Raw genomic sequence first — 21,066 nt, 5'->3', positions numbered from 1 at the left:
GGACAGATTATTCTTCATAAAACCATGGACCCTACTATGATAAAACAAAGGATAATAGTAGCCTTACCCTCATCCATATCTATGTTTGAGATGTTTAGTGTAGCCTCCATGATTAGTCTGCAAGTCTTTGCAATTTTGATTTGATCTGGCCTAGTTTCAGTACAGTACTTGGAATATTTTTAAGTCAAAGTAATAATTTATTAGAAAGTGAACATACCTAACAAAATGCAGACGTCACTCGTAGACAGAATGAATTTTATCACCATTAGGGGCTGTCACGACCCTGTAATGAGCAGGTTAATCCGGCTTAGACTACAGACAGTCTCTCCCTCTGATCCGTCCCCTCACCCTGGGGAAGATTTCAGGTAGTGATTGTCGGCAATTCCCACTGACATGAGGGCAAAAGAGGCGTCCGTTGACGTGGCTCTGTCAGCGTCAACTGCTGTGAATGTCAAGGATGATCTTTTTCTCAGAAACAACAGAAACTAGATATGGGTAGATTCACACATTCACCATATAAGATGCAGGCCTTGCACTTCATGAATTTACCCTAAGTATGTATTACATGCAGTGTGTTCTTAAAGTAAAAAGATAATGAAAACCAGGTTTAAGTGCCAACTGTTTGAATGTTCTGCCATTTTTTAATTTCAAGTAGTTTTTACCTTGCAAGACTTAAACTATTAAAAGAACCAAGGTATTCAAAGATTATGTGAAAAATTGAAAAAAGTATTTAATGTATTATAAATGTTTCAGTATGACATGTGTTGATGCTCAATCATGTGGACATACCTTATTTGTGTCATATATATTTACAGCATCCAAATACTTTATCCGTCCTTACTCAGCTCTTCATCTTTTATTTCAAACAATTGGTCGTTGTTGTTTTTTTTGGTGACCAGGAATCACCGAATCCATCGTCAAATGTGTCCAGGAGAACTCATTCTACATCGCCGAGGACAGCATGTGCGTGCAGACGGAAAAGCCGCCTCCCCGACGAAGGACTTGCAACAACGACCCATGTCCAGCACGGTGAGACAGAGATCTGTCGACGCAGGGGAAATCAATTTTGCTAGGGTTGATTTACACTGCCGGTGAAAAATGGCTGTATTTGGACAATTTGGCAGTATTTCAGAGGAAAGTTAGTAGGCAGCTGAGCCAAATGCTACATCACACAAGTCAAGAAAGTGTAGAGCTGTATCAGAAAATGATTATTGACAAGGTTGAATCATAGAGTTTGGCAAAGTGATGCAAATAGGGATAGTTGCTGCAATAAATGGTGAAGGGAAATGATTATTGTTTTGACGTTTAAATCTTCCAACTTTGCTCTGTAATTATAGAGCCTACAGTTACAGTTCGTTATTCCATAGGTTTGTTATTCCAAAGATGTGTTAATGCAAAAATGAATTAGGTTTGTTATTTCGAAGGTTCATTAATCTGAAAATGAAAAAGAGGTTTATTATTCCGAAGGTTTGCTACTCCAAATATTATATAAGGTGTATTTCTCCAAAACAAAATAGGGCCTAAGGTTCATTACTCCTAAAATGCTATAGGGTTTGTAATTCCAGAGGTTCATTAGTATGCACTTTCTTTTCCTTTTTGTATAAATGAACCTTATTTCATATTTGGATTAATGACTCTTCCAAACAACAAACATCACCCGAGCCTGCACACTCAAGCAAATGTCTGTTTCCTCCCTAACTCTTTTCTGTTGCTGAAGATGGGAGGCAGAAGAGTGGGGTGCTTGTAGCAGGACCTGTGGCGAGGGTCGTCAGATGAGGTCAGTGACGTGTCAGCAGAAGGTCACCCAGTCCATCGACCTGCCCACGGGCCCTGACCAGTGCCGGGGCCTGTCCAAGCCGGCCGTGGTCCAGACCTGTAGGCAGCGGGCCTGCGCCTCTTGGAGAACCGGTGACTGGGGAGCCGTAAGTACCAGTAGTACAGAAAAATTTGATGCATTTTCTACACCTAGTATACAGTTTACTGTCCCCTTGTTTGTCTTGCAAAAGCACATAAGGGACTTTAACCCATTGAGGACGAGTCCCAAGTAAACTCGGGCAGGTGTCTATGGGAAATGCTTGTTGTAGCAAAATCAGTCCATCCTCAACGGGTTAAAATGGAAATGTACTCCTTGTCATGTGTAGCTGTAGATGAGAAATTGTCAATGTTAAATGGACTTTTTGATATGTTTGGTCATAAACTTGCGTTAGCGTGGAAAAGGAATACTTCTATCTCAACCATCATGATAACACCGTACAAAGTGACAGACAATAAAAGGGAAATTTTCATCCTCCTTTCCCCAAACTTCAAGTGATTTCATCTCTAGGCTTCACATATATCAGCTATTTCAGAATATGACTTCATCCTGCGTGTCAAAAAAAGAAAATTTTCAGAAATATTCATTGCCTGCAAAAGTGACCAGCTGTCTTGAAGAATGTTTAGTGTTTACATTACGAAATCACTTTTTCTGTGATGTATTTTTTGTAGGCATATAGGATATTTATAAATATCGAAACCTAAACTATGTGGTTATCACACATGATAATACCCTTCAGAAAAGGATAGTTTCCAAGCTTTTTAATTTCATTTCATTTCATTTCATTTATTTGTTTCCATATTGAAATAATACAAAATTATTGCAAAGTAGCATTAACGATTTGTACAAGAAGATGAAATGTCATGAAACAAATACGAACAATAGTATAACGAAAGTATAATACATTAGTATATACAGCTGCACCTACAGGCACATATGAATACACATAATTTTAATAATAATGATCTTCATGGAAAACACTATAAGTTGAAAAAGCCCTAGCTAGTAAGGAATATGGAGGGAACTTGCAAAAAAGAAGAGCTTGTACAACTAGCCTGTTTCCTGGGTAAGAAAAAAAAATGCTTGACTCAAAGGCTTGAATGAAGAGATGTGAAATGCTTAACTTTGATAAGTTTTGTGCAGTACGCATAGATAGAAAACTGACATCATGCCCTCCTGCTTTCTGTCTTTTCATGAGGGTTTTTCTTTTATTTCCATGTCAAAAATAAGCGAGAGATGTAAAGACATTGCTGATATGAAAGAGTAGGATCAGTCGGGAGTCAGCAGAAATATCCAGCAAGCCGGGCTTTTTGACGCCCCATGTAGACAAAGGGCTAGAGGAGCTCTTGCAGGAAAACGTGAACGTGATTTGAAGTTCGAAGTCTGGCAGCTAGAGACAAAGTATGTTTTCTCTGTTTGCCCCGAGCTATCTCACAAATCATTCTCTAATAGAGCTTTGCTGAAGTGCCACTTAAAACAGAGATGATTTAGGAACAATGATTCTGATCCATTTATTTTTGTACATGCTCTTGATGTGCAGCAGGCACGCAGAATTTGGGAATAAAACCCATCCATCATACAAATGCATTTGACATCTGAAGAAAAAAAATCTATGATAGAAAAAGAAAATCACAGATATGACACTATAATTCTTAAAGGATAGCTTTTCAACTGTTTGTTACTACTTAGAAAAAGTAAACATTTTCATGAATATGTATTGATGCTGATGAAAGTAATCAGTGATATTAAAGGCAGATAAGATAAGTTAACACTAATTCAACATGAAAAATCAGGAATCTATATGATTGAAATGTAGGAGATGTTTTTACAACTGTTAGGTGACAGCTGTGTAAACCCCTCACCACCTACATACAATGTTAGTATTCTACAGATTCAGTATATAATAAACCCAGTTCCAATAAGTATATGTTAAAAAGCAAGCAAGTAAGGAATAGGTTCAACGTAACCTCACAGGCTCTGAAATACATTTATGCTCAAAGCCGTTTAAATGGGAAGTCAGGTACCAAACATGGTGAGTGCATTATTCCATTCAGGATTTCACTCACATACAGTTTTATCAGAAAGCTAGTATTTTTGCAAAGTGATCCCTAGCACTTTTGCCGAAAATATGTTGATTATTAAGAAACAGTTGATTTCATGTTTCTTTAATTGACTGTTGAAACTTCTTTGAAGACAAGTGAGGATGTAGACTCTGGCTAATATGTCAGTCCAGTGAAGATTGATATGAATGAGCTGAAACATTGTAGAAATACAAGCCAGTTGGGATGCTAGCACCTTTAATGATGGCTGTGAGGGGCATATTTGAGTGTTCAGACATGAAACACGTATAAAGCCAGTCTCAATTATCGTACTGTACATGTCTCTCGATTTTATGAGCTTAACGTGAGAAAAAGGGCAAGTATGCAATTTTCAGAATATAAACATCTAAAGCACGCTCTGCATGGGAAGAAATAGGAGCCGCACCTTACCCAGACTATATCAACAATTATCAATATTTTCCATATTTTGCAAACAGAATCTTTTTTTTTGGGGGGGGGGGGGGGGAGGGATAGAGATTTGCTAATTTCCTCATGCTTTCCTCGCAGACAATCCCACCAGCATTTTGAATCCTGTCTCCTATCAATGTTGCAACACTCGTCCATGAATGCAGCAATTATTTTTAATCACATCTCTTCTCTCTGTGCAATAAGTCATCATCACGCTTCAGATGTTTAAAGGTTAGATGCCGCGGCTTTAAAGGACAATGTGCCTTGAGACAGATTTTTGCTTACGGATATTTCCATTGAAATTTTGATTTGAGAGTATTTATGATACTTGTTATTTTTATGATATTTGTGATACAGCTCAGCATGCCACACTTTTAAAGGCACAGACAGAAACTACTGTCTGCTCATATGGAATGTTGCTTCTCATTTGTGCAGGTCAAAAAAGACCTGTTTTGTTTGTTTGTTTGTTTGTTTGTTTGTTTGTTTGTTTTTTTTTTTTTTTTTTTTGTTTTTTTTTTTGGGGGGGGGGGGTTGGCCTGCATTTGGAAGCATGCAGTGGTGCCACAGACACATGTAATACAATGAATTTATCATGTGAAAGTGTGGTCTCTCCCCCACCCCCAACAGGGAGCAAGAGCCAACTCTGCAGCTTCAAAGACAGCCAAAATAAAAAGCTAATAAGAGCACATCATCATGACTCTTTATGTGTTTTAAAAATCATTGCCTGTTTAACCTTCTCACAATCGCCAACTCAAAATGCCATTGACTTTGTGTACAACTAGCTTGCCATTGGTAGGGACAGGGTTAGTGATATTTTGTGACATGTTTGCCACTCTTAAGCCACCTTGTCTCAGAGAATATCAATAGTAATGGCCATAAAGCACAATGCAGACCCATGCCTAAGATAAGCAGACAATGCAAAGTGAAGTCACACGGGGTCTTATTTTCTCAAATCACATATTGTCAGTCCAAGAAACTAAATGGAACTCTTAATGTAGTAAACACAGCAATTCCAACATTCCTTTTTGGAGTTTATAGGGTATTTTTGAAGAACAGGCCGCTTTCAGTCCATTTTGTAGCTCTATCAAATCAAACGGAGCCATAGTGATAACGTCTTTGCCCTTTGAATGGTCCTTGTATTGTATAGATTCCATTAGCTGTGGAATTTTTATGCTAGTAATGTATGCTTTCTTCTGTGTTTATGTGAAGTTTAGAGGTATGTTTGCTTGTCAGTATACGCTCCATATGCTTTTCTCAAAACTCTATGGCTAGAATGAGGTTTGTTTAATGACATTCATTCCTCTGTGTAAACACATCATTAAAGTCAGGAATTCTGTGTCAGCGGTAGACATATCAACATCTCTTATTATATCATTTTAAAGTTACCATTCATAGTGACTGTTCTAAAGACACATAGATGGACCTGCCTTCCAGCACCAGTACCACCGGTGCATTCCCTCTTTGTAAAGTCCTTTTTGAGGTCTATCAGTTGCCAGTAACTTTCACTGACAGATAACTTTAGGCATCAGATTGGTTGTATAATGCTTTAATTAGTTCTTTCTCTGTATACATACCGGTATGTAAGTTTTGAAGAGGGGAATCCTTATATTATTTGGTACTTTTGACATCATGTCTGTTTTCCACATGAGAGTCTTCTACGTCAACTCACAATGTGTTTCTGTAAGCCTATCACGTACCTTTCTCATTTTAGGTCCAACACAGATGAATTTTTTTTTTCATTTTGTTTGTCTTATTTTGATCTATTTCTTGAAAGTCATCCTGAACATGACGTTGAATTGCACTTTAACCTGTCATTTCATTCCCAGATGTGTTCATACAAGGCTGCTTATGACTTCAAAAGTTAATTGAGTCCCCCTTTCTATTCCGGTGTTTAATCTCCATAACAGAATTAATGAAGCAAAGACTATGAAAGGGGGTTGCTTGTCCCTTAAAAGCAGCTACCGCCCCATTCAGTCACAATAGAGGGACACGCTTGCCACCCCTTCTGTACCCGTAAACGTTGGGTGTGGAGCTCCAGTGCCTTTGATCTTTGCAGCTTGTTGAGAAGATTGTGACACGCTTTGACGATAAGTCATACTTTTGAAGTTGTCCCATGATGCCGAAACACATGGAGGGAAATTTGCCCCAGCTCTCTACCCCCCTCGTTTCTAAGTTCATGATCTTACCAAATTCCAGACTGAGGATTTTCTTTAAAGCTCATGTTCTCATCTTCTATGCCAATTGAAAGGATGGCAGTTTGTGCAAGAGAAACCAGAATATGTTGGATTTCAAGTATCACATTAATTGGTTTTGTAAGCTGTGTTAAAGTACAATTCCTCCCCATTTTCAAGTTGTGTTTAATAAGTAGCGTGAAACCAGATGGCATAATCATTAGAGGATTTCATCAAAATTTGGCCAAATATAAGGTTACAACATTTTATAATTTTGCTTATTTGTAGTGAAACATTAATTGTTGTGGCAATCATACATGCAGTTTGGAGAGTGTGGTGCTACAATCGTATCATGACCCCAACCAGTCTCTCATTGACCTGTACACAAATCATCAAATACTGGTAGATTTCCTATTTTTTATAAGAAATTATTTTAGAATATGAAAGTTGGCATCAAATTATGATAGTCTTGTATCCACATAGCAACCATGGCTTCAAAGGGAAGAGTTGTGGTTTGCTGCATTATCGAGCAAAACCATGATCTTTCTGATAATATTTTTGTGCACAAATGCTTGGTTGAATTGTGAGGTCATGATTCCAGCATCTTTTCCAATTTGCATATGTCTTCAAGACCAATGTGACTATTTGGTTAAAACATCCCATTTTATGTCCAGTTTGATTTAAAAAAATATTTCATGTTGTCTGCACGCTTTTCCATAATTAGTTGTTAAAGGGACTGTACAGTTCTGGTTGAGGTGAGGATTTAGCTTTTAAAGTTTTGCGAGATATTCAGGAACCACTCTATGAGATGTCAAAGAGCATGCAATTCTAAGGGGAATCAAAAGTTTATTTGATGAAAATTGGTTTTGAAATGGCTGAGATATCCAAAAACAAGGTGAAACAAAGAGATCCTAATAAAAGTTGTGGCCTGTCGCCTTTTACTATCTCTCAGCCATTTGAAAACCAATTTTCATAAAATAAATGTTGAATCCTTAAAATTACATGCTCTTTCATATTTCATAAGAAGTTTCTCATTATCTCACTTAGGAATGTTATAAACCTGAATCCTCACCTCAACCAGTACTGTACAGTCCCTTTAAGCAAATTGAAGATAGTATTGTGGGGATTAAGAAAGATGACACACGAAAAAAGATGGTGATTACATCCCTTCTTCACAGGCTTACAGTCAATTGTGCTTATAGATCTAATCATTAATGAGGTACATGTATGTCATAGATCAATGAAAGTCGACAAGTTTGTGGTGTTCAGAAGAACTCAAAAATCTTGGGTGTTGTCCTAATGGTGTCTGTGAACACAGACTAACCTGTCGCCCAGTCCATGACAATTACACCTGGACCACTTTTCTCACCTGCCTGGGATTCTGGTAGACTACACCTCTGCCCTGAACCCATTCCGTGCCGGATCAAATCAATTTACCTTGGCTCAGTGAGGATCAAGGTACCTTACATCGCCAGACTAGGTCACCGGGTCTGGTCTCCTTCAAGGAAATTACCTGTACAACAACAACAATAACAGCGACACAAGCTCAGTTGTTGTTGTTTGGTTTTTTTCAATCAAAGAAGTGGGTTCAGAAAAGTGAGGACAATTTATAGCAAGTTGTCATGTTTTTTAACTATTAACCACCAGAGAGGTGACCATTTGAATGGCATTTCTGTGCTGTTGTGTATAATGAAATTCAGTTTCAAATTTGTGCAAAATGATATTATAACCAAGTGGACATTTTCCAGCATGCATTGCATTCACAGCCAGCTACTCAATATAAGCCAAGGACCTAAAAGAAGTATTGTTTCTTACATTTCCTGTGTTATATTCAAACAAACATTCATACAATTGAACATACATATAAACACACATGCATACTTTTCAATTGAGATGTAGGCCTAATTTATTTCCATTCAACAAAATGTAATACAAAGTATGCATTTAGTGAATTGTATGGTTAACAGTTTATAAGAGATACAAATCAAAGTATGATACAAAATATAAACAGAAAAACATAGATGCATAACATAAACCTACATACACATATAAGTATATAAATATGTGTGAAATTGCCTTGTTCAAGTAATTTGCAGTTAGTAGTGTGATCATGTATTGAGTTTAATTATCATGAAGCAGCTATGATTTACTGCCATTATCTTTGGTAATTTCCATCGCTGCATTTTGTTGCCTGGAGAGCTAAAATTTCTCTCTTGGTTTAAAAGTTCTGAAAAAAAACCCCACATCACTGTCATTGACAATTGTTATTATCTTTGCTCAAACTAACATTTTTCATCAGCGATGGGACAGTGAGTTAAGTATTAATTTATTCACAGGGTTTCCTTTCCAAGACTAATAGTGACCAGTTATTGCCTTCTAGTACACAATGTTTTTACCTCTGTTTTCACTCTAAAGTGGTTCACATCCAATCAATCAAGACCATACCCTGCGAACTTAGCTATTCAGCAAAGAAGCAGGACTAGCGTGCAGATTTTTGCACTAGGCAAAATCTGCCAGGATACTTGCCGGTAATTGGAATAAATAGGCACAATATTTGGAGAGTTACATGATATGTAGACCATCACCTGGGATAATTTCCCTGGTGCTTATCTTCAAGCAGAAATCCCAGCAAATAAAATAAGCCTACTTCTTATCTGTACAAAGAGAACTTCTATTAGCTATATATTTAAAAAAAAAAAAGTGTATGTTTCAAATAGAATCAATCTTATAGCATCTTCTTAGAGAATAAACTTTATGACTTGCTACAACTGGCCATAGAGCATTTCATAACATATTTCTACAATTAATCAGTTAAATACCGTCCAAGGGGAAAGGAAGATAGTCTGGTCTAGCTCCACCCATATGTCATATTTGCCATCCTATGTTATTCTAACTTTTGTGTGTGTGTCTAGTTTGTTTCATCAATCTCCCCAAAGAAATTATAATCACTGTACCAGAAAAGGGGTGGAAAAGAAAAACTAGTTCATACATGTCACAGTTTCTTGAGGAAAAAATAATAAAGCCCTCCCAGACTTCCCATCTCCCTCCCTCTGTATGGATGCATCATAGCCGCTCTCCTCTTTATAGACACATCATACCAGTCCCCCATACATGACCAAAATATTTCCGTGGGTTCAAAGACATCTGGTGAACCTGGACTCCCAAGATCCTCGCAGGTCTATCCCCTCCCCTCCGTTCCCCCCCCCCCCCCCGTCATACTTACCCCATCATACCGTGTAAAACAGGAGGGGAAGAAAAAAATTTTGTGACACGCGATCTGAAATGAAAGCTGGCCGCTCGCACCGGCAGATGTGCTCCCGGAGATCCAGGTGTGTTCTCCGAGGGCTTTTGCCCTCACGCTTCTGTATTTGTTCTGTCATGTATGACCCATTTCATTGGGAGGGGGATGGGGGAAGGGGTGGGAGATGGGGAGGGAGAGGGGAGTTCCCCCTGTTTCCTTTGAACATCTTCCAGATTTGTGCCTTCAAATCTCACTTGTTCTTACACATCATCAACTCATCTGTCTGTCAGTTTGGTCGTCTGTCTGTACATCGGTCCCTTCCTTTTCTTCTGGCAAGTCTGTCTTGTATTTTTCATTGATTTTCTGTCCCCCTCATTTTCTCTCTTTCTCTCTTTTTCGCTCTCTGTAACATGAATTTTCAATTTTTCCTTGTGTATTTCCCCTTTCTTGCTCTCTGCAACTCTTTTTTTTTTTTTTTTTTTGCTGTTGCAGTTCTTTTACCTTATTGTGGCCTTCTTCAGAAAATTAGATTAACATTTCGAAATTCATGTGATGGAAGACCGACATGAAAACAGAAAACTGCAATATCAAATATGGTTTTTAAGTTGTTTAAACTACCTTTAAGAATCCTTTAATAGTAGGGTAGATACCAATGATTCTAAAACTTGAGACATGCATGTTCAGAGGGACATAACATTCATTTGACCTCTCAAAACTTTTTGCCCAGCAATGGTTTGGTATAACTCAAATTTTCATTGAGCCTTTTGTCTTTTTCCAGCATTTTTATTCAAAATACCTAACTCTCTCCTCCAGTGACCTAAGTCCTCCTATGAATGGAGCCCATCGAACTCTTTTGCACTTTGCAAATGGCTCTGAAATTAACTGGATTACCACTCCCACTATTGCGACATTAAACTGAATACTGCCAACTAGACTTCAAACTCTGCAGGAGTGGGGAAAAGGGCACCTTTACCACAACAGGTGTTCCTTCCCCAGGAGTGAAGAATCTAATTACCGTGGCTAACTTCATTTGCGAGGCAAAGGGGCCTGTGAGATGGCAGCTAAAGACTGCCATGAGATGCATGCAAAACATTGACAGCTGCAAAGTTACATTTTACCATCTTACCGTTTTGTACTTTAGGGACATGGACTTGACTGATGGTATGTGCATGGTTGTAAAAGTGAAGGAAGATGGACTTGACTTATGTGCATGGTTTTAAACTTGGTAACAGCAATGGACCTGTGATGCAGAAATACCTTTTGCTATTGTTTTTGCAGCAGTTCTCTTGAGTCTAAAATTTGAAGGAAAAAAAATATTCACACTGCAAAGTATCCCAAATGAAAAGTATGTTACGCTGTTTCAGCACTGATATGAATCTACAACTCCTGTGAGAATAATTTTTTTATCCGTTAAAGGGATCGTATAGTATTGGTTGCAGTAAGGGTGTAGCTTTTAACTTTTAGTGAGATAAGTAGAAACCACTTGATGAAATCATAAAGAGCATACCATTCAAATAGAAATTCTTGGTTTGTTTGAGGAAAGTTAGTTTTGAAATGGCTGAGATATCCAGAAACAATATAAATCAAAGTGATCCTAATAAAAGATGGGTCCTATCTTTTATTATCATCATCATAGTGTGGATATCTTGGCCATTTCAAAACCAATTTTCATCAAATAAAGTTTGAAATCCTCCTAGAATTAGGATTATGCTCTTTCATATTTCGTAAGAGGTTTCTTCCTATCTCACATAGAAAAGTTTCATCTCAACCAAAACTGTACCATCCCTTTAAAAGATTGTGTCGGTGAAATCTGCTGTCAAAATTTGGTCTTACTCTTTCTCACCAAAAGTAGCAGACGGTATCATTATGAAATCATTATTGAACAGTGAAGCGTAATGATCCCCTGACGTATATCTTTTGTGTATTGAAATGAAATGTATTAAAATGAAGTCAAATCATGATAGCATTATTATATCTCCCTCTCTTTTCCTATCTTTTAACATCTTCAGTGCTCCTCCGAGTGCGGGGAAGGAGAGCGGCAACGGGAGGTGACCTGCGTGGACGAGACGAGATCCGAGCTGGAGGAGTCTGAGTGCAGTCACATGCCCAAACCTGACGACACCCAGGACTGTGATGCGGGTCCCTGTCGGGCGGCATGGTTCACCGACCGATGGTCAGAGGAGGTAGGGCAAATGTACCGGAAAAAGGAGAAAGGAAAAAAATCAACTTGTCTTGTTTGGCTTGTTTTATTCACTCATTGTAGATTTCTTCAAAGAGTGTACACAAAAAGCTGTTAAGCACACCTTCTTCTTTTTTTGAGAGTCCAGTAACATCCTGCCTTAAGAGGCAACTGAGAATTTTAGGTACCAAAGGGTTAATCTGTGTTGGACTGTTTTTGTCAAGTTTATTCCAGCTGGTGTCTTTGGAAATTATGTGCTAGGACAAAGTCAAATTATCTTCAGCAGCCTAATTGAGCACTCCTGAATGTGACTTGAATTTGGCACCTGATTCTAGTGCTGCGACATAACAACGTTCTATCCCTTCTCTATCTCTAGGTCTCTCTCTCTGTATATGTTTTGTGCATCGTCCAAATGAATGTCAGTGCTCCAAAAACATGTTATGATTGAAGAGAAATTTAACAGGTGAAGGGAGGGGTGTCTTTGCCCACTCCACATCAATGATCATTAAGGGAATTGGGGTCTCATTTCAGCTCTGTTGAATAGCTGCTGAAAGATTCATCTTCACAGTGAGCCAAATGTGTTGAAGAGTGTTTCTGCACATTTGTTGAGTAAAACAAAACAAAAAACCAAGGAAGATTAGGAGATTTCCACATTTTCCCATCTCTTCCTCATTGTTCTCCGCCTTCTCTTTCATGTTGTGATGCACAGATTCTTCTTAAATCTTTCCCTGATAGAAACAACTCTGACTTTAATTGAATGTTTTTGTGCATGTCAAAATGAGCAAAGTGTATGTGTTGCATCATGTCTGTTGAACATTCCTGAAAGCAAGGCATATTCTTTGGTTAGATAGATTTGGCTAATCCGGGAGAATGCACCATACTTGATACTACTGTACTGTAGAATCTCAAAATGTAATCATGATCATGAGTTCATTTTCTGAATAAAAAACAACAACAACAACTGTGCTTTAACTTAGAGAATAGATCAACAGGATTCAGACAAGCTGTATGTAGGACTGGAATCTTGGAGTTATTATAGAAGTGATGATTCACGGATGACATAAATGCAATTTTCCTAATGGCGTTTATTTTCGCCAGTGCTCTGCTGAATGTGGAAGCGGTCAGTTCTTGAGGAGTGTGGTCTGCAGTGTGGAAGGGTCATCAGGTGGGGAGCTGCCCATTGACCAGTGTGCTGGTCAAGAGAAGCCCAGTGCAATAAGAACGTGCAACAACTCTCCATGTGGTCCCAGATGGTTCACGTCGGAATGGAGTATGGTAAGTTTGCATCGCTCATAGAAGTCCTGTTCAAAATACGTATATACAAAATTCATGTTTATTTTTTTTTATTGATTTTTGTTAACAACACATGATGCAAAAACCTGCTGATTCTTGTGTGTGAATGAAAAAAGTTGTCAACTCTCATGGTACAAATCGCAATGTGAAAAATTAGTCCAGCTTGATTCTTTCTTGTTTTATTTTTTTATTTTTTTTTTGAAAACTCATGATTTGCCTGGTGACTTGTGTGAAGGGCATTGGAAGAAACCTTTATATTTTCTTCGTAATCCAACTTGCCACACTCTCTCCACTCGTTCGGTTGCCTAGGGTAATGCTCTCCTGGTCATTGTTTGGGCATGTAGAGTCTGGAGATTCCAAGTGCTTCATTTTGCAGCTGAGAATTTATTATTTTCCCCTGTGTAGATGGTGGCAAATGAAATTTACTTTCACATTATAATGTGGCTAAATAGTTACCTCATTATTAAATTATTAAATTATCAAATTCTTGTATTCCTGCTTGCATAACACAGACAAACCTTAGGCTGAGTTTATCATCTTTCCCATGTTTGAAACATATTATGTTTTAATACCCACTATCTAAATTGCATTTGTAAAGGCCTTTGTAATGGTATTTCTCAAGTTGTTTAGTTATCACCTCTCCCACAAGTCGAGAGGAACTCCTTTTCAATGCGCAACTCCATTGCGTTGTTTGACCTGAGGAGCAGAGATCGTGTAGTTTGCGTGGTTAGGTCTAAGAAAACGACTTTGCATTTATTATCTCTACAGAAATGCATTTTTGGCTCAAACACATTTGAGATTGCACTTGTTTCGGTATTTCATAAAGCCGTTTCTAACTCCGTAATCCAAACAACTTTGTGTTCATCAATTGCCCAAATCTCGCTGAAATTCGCTTGGAAACTTTAATTCTACACTAGAAAGTGAGTTGATAAATGCACCCACAGTTGTAGAAATTGGTGAATAGTGTAGAATTGTTTAACCTTTAAATAAAAGAGTGTCTGTTTGACCACATAATCTTGTTTTGCTCCTGAAATGATAACTGTATATGGTTGCTGTTTGCGTGGGGCCCGTAGAGATTTTGCCCAAACACCTACACCAGCGCTGGAATGATCACTGATGAGAAGAAACAGGAGAAGAGCTTGGAAGATTCCTTCCTTAAAATAGCCTCCCTACCTTCTCCTAACCACCCCCATCCACCCCCACAACTTTTTGAATTTCTCTTTCTCTCTCTCTCCTGCTGTTTGTCTGTCTGTCTGTCTAGTTCTTGTACATTCTCCACAAGTCATGTTGAACTAGATGAATAATCATGGTCGGTAATGAAAATTGATCGTATGATTTATGGACTCTTTTTGAATCCGTGCTCCAGTCTGCAATATTCATCTCGTCTGATACGAAGATTCATATCCAACAACCTCACCAACCCCCCAAACCCCCCCCCCTTTTTTTTTTCACGCACACCCGGAGGTCATGGGGCTTTTTAATTGGATTTCCTAGGCTGGAGGCACTTCTGCATTGAGATGAGATGTAGGCATGTAAATGGATCGATGATACGTCTCGCTGGATTGATGACAGTCGGTCTCGTCTTATGATGGCCTTATCCTTGGTTTGGAAAAAAGAAGAAAGAAATAAAACAAGTCAGATGGATCCAAATCCATGTAGACATCTTGATGTGGAATCCAGACTTCGTCAGGAAGACAAGTACATCGTTGTTCTGCCCTCCCCCTTGCTCTCACCCCCTCCTCTCCCCACCCTCCGCCCCCACTCCAAATGTGTGTTACATTCCCCTGCAGCCTCATTTAGGGGAATATGCCCCATCTTTAACATCAATGTTTGAATTGGAGTTTGTTGGTTTTTTTCCTCATGTAGCTCCCCTCAAGTACACCAGTCCGACCGATTTATCAAACTTATTCGCCTGAGTGGAATCTTAGTGGAGGTACAGTGTGCCTGTCAAAGACATTACACGAAGCATTTCACAACAAAGTTTTTCACAAGGTGTTCTATATTTGAAATGGGTGAATTCTTTTAGTTCAGATTATCAACAAAGTAAACACACTATGGATGATTGCTATTCATACCAGTTATTTCAGTGCCATTCATTTCCAATCTAGGAATTCAATTTTCTGATTTTTGTTGGCAAATGTTTCAATTTTTTTCCTCTTTTGTGTAAAGAGAGGACAGTATCATTTGAAAGATAGCAGGAATTAGAGAGTCATGAATAGAATTTTTAAAAAAAGAAATATGAGGGATTTTAATTTCCAACTGCAACACAGGAAGGAACAGAGTTGGGAGTTCCTGCTGACCATGTGTAATTATGTGATTTATATTTTTCAATTATGCAAAATTATGTTCATAGTCACAAGACAATTTGCAAGAGACTTTTCTTTGACCAGGGCAGGATCTGGATCTATAATTCACTGTCGCTATAGTGGGAAACATTACGTTTCCTGTTCTCCAGCTTACTCTAATGCTATTTTGCCTCTCTTAAGTTTGTGCCCTTGATCTAAAATGTGATTATCCTGGACTAATCTCACAAAAAAGCAGAGAAATGCATTATGAGGACATAACTGGGAGCTGTCGGAGGTATCAACCGAAATTTGCGATGGGTAGCGACGTGACTGTGGAGTCGATGATGGCTTAGACAGTCCTTCAACATGGGGCAGAGTCTCGCAAAAAGGGGATCTTGTAAAATGTTTCCGAAGGCAAGAGCAAAAGTGTGTGCTCAATCGCAGCTCATGGCTTGTGTATAGTAACACAGTCTGTCAGTCTTAATGGTCCCGTTTACCTTTGGGAGCAGTGATGTAAAAATGCTCAAGATATCACTTTTGATGAATATGTATAGGTCAGTTGTATCATAAAACATCATACCATATGATTTTTTGCAATAAAGCCTAACATATTAGGAGATATCATCATTTTCCTCATTAAACCATAACTGTGGATGGTTTAGTCTGGAAACATTTTTGTTATAACTATTGTTCACATTTTGTATATTCAACAATACTTAGCATTGATTATACTAGTTCAAATTTTTACATTGGTTGTTTCTATCCCTAACTCACATTTTAGAACTATTTTGAAGCACTTATGTTGGGTGTTTGTTTCATCTTCAAATGGTAAATCATGCCTTTAAAAGAGAGAGAGAGAGAAATGGCTCTGTAAGGCACTGAAAAAGAATGCGCTGCTGATTTTTTTCAGCTTGGTTGCAGATGCGATTATGATGGATTTGCTTTGGAGTTATAGTTGAAGGAGGCGGGAGGGTGGGATTGGTGTAACAGAGTTTGCCCTTCCATTTGGATCAGACTGTAGGTTCAGAGCCAAAACTTGAGTGTTGTAAGCTGAGCTTATGGTACATCGTAATGATTCAAATGTACCAGCTGGAACAAGCCATCATGGCACTGCACTTTGAAACACACACACACACACAAACAGCCCCAAAAGTAGGTTTCCTTTGCGGAGGAATAAGAGCGTGGCCTCTCCTTTCCAAATTTATGCACCCAGCCCGAAGTAGCAACCCACTGTCTACAAGTTCTTATGAATCCCTCAAAAAATTTCAGCGTGCATGACCACGAGCACTGGTACAATTATAGACGGTGCCAAAGTTTAGATCTGACTGCCTGTCAGTCAATTGAAGAAAGAAAAAATGTACTTCCTTCCTTCCTTCCTTTAAGTTATTTAAAGTTTTTAGAATATCTTTTTGAGAATACCTCTCTAAAAACTTGGGTTCTCCAAAAAATAGCAACTTTAGAGTTGGATGTATTAAGGTAGAAAACAGACTTAACATATATCTGTATGTATGTAGTTATCATTATTCAGTTAGTAGGCATATACCAAATGTGATACTGAACAAATTTTAAAACCCTTTATAATTTAGGGCCAAATCTTTAAAGCCACAGCTTCAATTTGAATGTATGTTAATTACAGATCATCTCATTATGTTCTTTAGGTAACACCTAATACCATTAATGTCCCTCCAATTAGTCATCTGTAGGATGTGATTTTTTTCCCTTTCTTCTTTTTTTTCTGTTTATGTGTTTTTCATATTTAGTTTTTTAAGTCTTTACCCAAGTGGCAGTGCTAGTATAATTTGTTTGGTTTTTATTTTATTGTGGGGGGGGGGGGGGGGAGGGGGGATACTTTTCCGATCTAAACTTTATGGATGGCTTGTCAAGAAATAGGACAGAGCACATAGAACCAACTATGAGGAAACATCCAGTTTTGAAAGAGTGATTGCTTTTGCACATGATTATGTTTAATACAGTTGACGTTGACATTGTTACAAAGTTACTAGCTGTCAGCCTTGTCAGTGCCTGGAACATTTCATCCGTCCTATTGCCCTGGGTGAGTGATGTTTGCATTTTTGCTCTATCCCAAATCCCCCCTTCCTCCCCCCCCCCCCCCCCCTCCCTACCACCACCCGCCATCAAGCAATTGTTGAACTTGTTTTGAACCTCTGCAACATCACGTCCCAAAGAGTATGTCGAGATGGAGTGGCGGAGTCGGGGAAAGAGAAGGAGGAAGGGAAAAAAAAAAGGAAAGCAAGAAAAGAGCCATGGAAGAATGTTATGGTAAGGGTTTCATGGTTGAGTTAAGGAGATTAGCACAGGCCAGCGCCGATTGCACATCCTATTTGTGGAACCTACTTCATCATCGCCCGAGTACGGTAGTTGACAAGCTGTCTGCCGTCTAGCGTCGACGGCAACGGACTCTCGGAGGCTGAGACAGTGTCAGTGGTTTGAGGCCATGTTATTCTTCCTACTTCGCTCCGGACTGATGTCCATTTTCAATTCTTCTCCGACTCTTTTTTAATGTTACTTTTTTATGTTTATGTTCCCTGTTTGGCCACACTGTGTGTGTCATTGTCTGACTGATGTCATGCACTGTATAGTGGGGATCGACATTTGTTTTCTTTATATTGTGTTGCCCTTGTATCATATTTTTCATAGTCCAGACTTTTTTATGAAGCTCAAGTCAACTTGTCAGTTATCATTAAAAGCACTAATCCAAAATCTAAACCCTAACCCTTACCCTAACTTACCCCCATTAAACTGTTGCCTAATATGATTTGCTACTTCCCTTCTGATTTACCTCATGGCTTAATCAGTTTTCATTTCAATAGGGTATCTGGACCTGTAATCAGTATATGTGGGTGTAAACGCAATCATGCCATGTTTACAGTAGCCCACTTATGATATTGTCAATAACAATAGCACTCACGCACACACCCACAAATTAACAAACTGACATTGTCAGCTGTAGACTTGTTTGATTCACAGAGTGAAATGAGCTGTAAAGGATCAATTTCTATTGAAATTTCATCTAAAAAAAAAAAACCAATTCTGATAAATGTGATGATGAATATAAGGGTTAGTCATGCAAATTGTAATGGCTGCTCGTGGTTGCGTTTGGGCCCTGGTACGTCCTGTCTGATCTTTTTTCTGTCCTCTTTTTTTTTTCAGCTTACCTAAGTAGTTAGTGGTTAACTTACTGAAATGACATAATGGGTTGTCTGTCGTGGGTGCAAATTGAGAGCTTCATGGCCAATCAGACAAATCACAAATGCTTCTAGGTGGAGTATTCAAGCTTTGATCTTTCCAGGCTCTTTTTTGATAGTTTTGTTACTGTCTTTCCCACTCAATTCTTCACTGTTAACTCCTTCTCTCTCTCTCTTGCTCCTCTATTCCTATTATATTTTTCTCTTCATACATTGCTCTCTCTTATTTCCTATCTCTCCCTCTCTCTGTGTGTCTCACTCTCTTTCCTTGTCTCTCTTTTTCTTTCTCTTTCTCTCTGCTCTTTTCAAATCCCCCCCCCCCACAAAAAGAAAAGAATCATATGCAAACATGGTGCTCAAACATGATTCCTGGGGTGCATAGAATCGGAGAGCATTCAAACAAACAACTGAAGTGAATCTACCAGCTGACAACAAACTGCAATCAAGCAGTAAAAGTGTTCCTTTCTGATCATGTTTGTGAACTATGTTTCAGTGGTGTTTATAGTTACGGAGTGTTTGTGCAAACACTGAAATTATGTAGTTTTGCCTTTAGTATTTGTAATATATGCTGCCATATTAAAGTATGTAGTATATTCATGTGTAGGCATCCTAATACAAGCACAAGATGCTTTCAAGGCTGCCTGGCTCTCATTGTAAATGCCACTATTATATGTTTTTGTGTTTTATTTTGCCAAATAAATGACCTAAATTGGTCTCAATCAATCAATCAATCAATCAATAATAGGACTCTGATCACTTTACTCTCATTAAATTAGCATTACTCTGATTTTTTTTTTTTGCATAGAAAGTAGAAAGATAGGAGGGAAGGGATTACTTGGTTCATTAATCTGCACAAAATCAGGGAAAATGCCAATTTGAGGAAGAAACATGAACATTTATCATCAATCTAAATGTATTGCAGGGAGCTGTATAGAATTTCAACATCTGATGTATGAAAGAATTTGATAATTCTGTAAGCAAAATAACAATAGTATATGACCAAAAGAGGTCTCCAATGATAGGGAAGTTTTATTCTCCCTTATGAAATATTAGCAATTAGAATGGTAGGCCTAAGTATAAACTATGATGGGAATGATACAGCTCAAAAAAAATCATAGAATTTTGGTTTCTGGGATTTGGATGGGTTGATTTTTTTGTAGGAGGATTTTCTTTTTATCGGCCATTCATCTGCCCTACATGTCACATGGCAGACAATACCAAGCTGCCAATCTTGATAACAACGAGAGTTTGTCTCGCAGCCTGTCTAGAGCAGACAGCCACATGACGCATATCAGTATATTGTGACTATAATTTCTTTGGCTGGTTGTGGGACGTGACACTCTCACACTTTAGGTGTGGTCCCATATTGTTGGGTTCGCAGCAAGAGTTTGGAACATGTCTGCAATTCTTGAGTAATCCATTCATCCATTTGTCACTGTCACAATTCCACTCTTGAAAAGTTCAATGTCATACCAATCATGGATATGAGTAATTTATAATTACAGACATTATTCACAAGCTTTTCCAGTTGGAAGTCTTGTTTTTGGTGTACAGCGCCCTGTTTGACATGACCATTTGATTTGATTTCATTTAATTTATTTCATTCTAATTAAAATGTCATAAAACTTTAGAATGTCATAACATGTCACTCAACAGAATGATACAAAGTGCTAGCATCACATGGCTATTTTTAAATGTATCATATCTGTGGGCTACTGACAAAAGTAGAAAAATGAAAATAACCATTGATAAAAGCAGAAAACAGAATGTCTGAATATTGAGCTACAGTTTGATCCAGGTCAATGTCACCATCACAGAATTACAGGCAATGTGTATGTTCTCATCATGTGGAGAATTAAAGAGTCAAATTCTCTCACTGCCCTGTCACCCCTTATCCTCCATGGGCTCGATCCGAGCCACACCCCCACCCCCTCCCCCACCCCCACTTGGTTCTCTTTTTTTTAACAAGTTCCCTGGGCAAAACACATGGTGTTTTCATGTTTTGTTGAGCTCCTTAGCAAGCTGTCATCTTGAGGGGAACCGATTAGGGACAGGAGTAGGAGTATGGAATTTAAGAGGGGGGTTCCACCAAGCATAATATATGTGACCCACCACAACAAAAGGATCCGAAAGTCGCTGAAGGCTGAGCCGAGGAAATCGAGTTTGAAGTCAGATCATCAAAATTGGTCAAAACCATCAAATTTCTGTTTTTTACCATAATTTTGTAATCTAATGTTTTGTCTATCATCTGCTGAAAATTTGAAGCTAAATGACTAAAGGGTCACATATGTGGATTCAGTGAATGTGGTGATGATAATGAAGCACCCTTTGAAAGTTTAAGGAAAAAACAAATGCTTTGGATGGAAGTTAT

The 21,066-nt window shown here is 38.4% G+C and overlaps 2 protein-coding genes across 2 annotated transcripts in view; both read left to right on the top strand.

Annotated features, from left to right (window-relative positions):
- LOC139721242 (uncharacterized) overlaps window positions 1–11,824 on the top strand; it is a 54,612-nt gene extending 42,788 nt beyond the window's left edge. The window contains exons 7-9 of the mRNA XM_071632563.1: window positions 900–1,029; window positions 1,718–1,908; window positions 11,742–11,824. Of these exons, the coding sequence (XP_071488664.1) occupies window positions 900–1,029; window positions 1,718–1,908; window positions 11,742–11,824 (404 nt within the window). The remainder of the gene's footprint in view (window positions 1–899; window positions 1,030–1,717; window positions 1,909–11,741) is intronic.
- The window catches only part of LOC139721222 (thrombospondin type-1 domain-containing protein 4-like), a 32,659-nt gene continuing 23,133 nt past the window's right edge, over window positions 11,541–21,066 (top strand). Inside the window, exons 1-2 of the mRNA XM_071632546.1 lie at window positions 11,541–11,915; window positions 13,010–13,186. Of these exons, the coding sequence (XP_071488647.1) occupies window positions 11,835–11,915; window positions 13,010–13,186 (258 nt within the window). The 5' untranslated portion in view covers window positions 11,541–11,834. The remainder of the gene's footprint in view (window positions 11,916–13,009; window positions 13,187–21,066) is intronic.

This window comes from Diadema antillarum, unplaced genomic scaffold (assembly GCF_040938485.1).
Source record: "Diadema antillarum isolate AM-2024a unplaced genomic scaffold, OU_Dant_1.0 scf00000140, whole genome shotgun sequence".
Classification (NCBI taxonomy): domain Eukaryota; kingdom Metazoa; phylum Echinodermata; class Echinoidea; order Diadematoida; family Diadematidae; genus Diadema; species Diadema antillarum.
The sequence above is the reverse complement of the archived record's forward strand: the minus strand, read 5'-3'. Positions and strand labels throughout refer to the sequence as shown.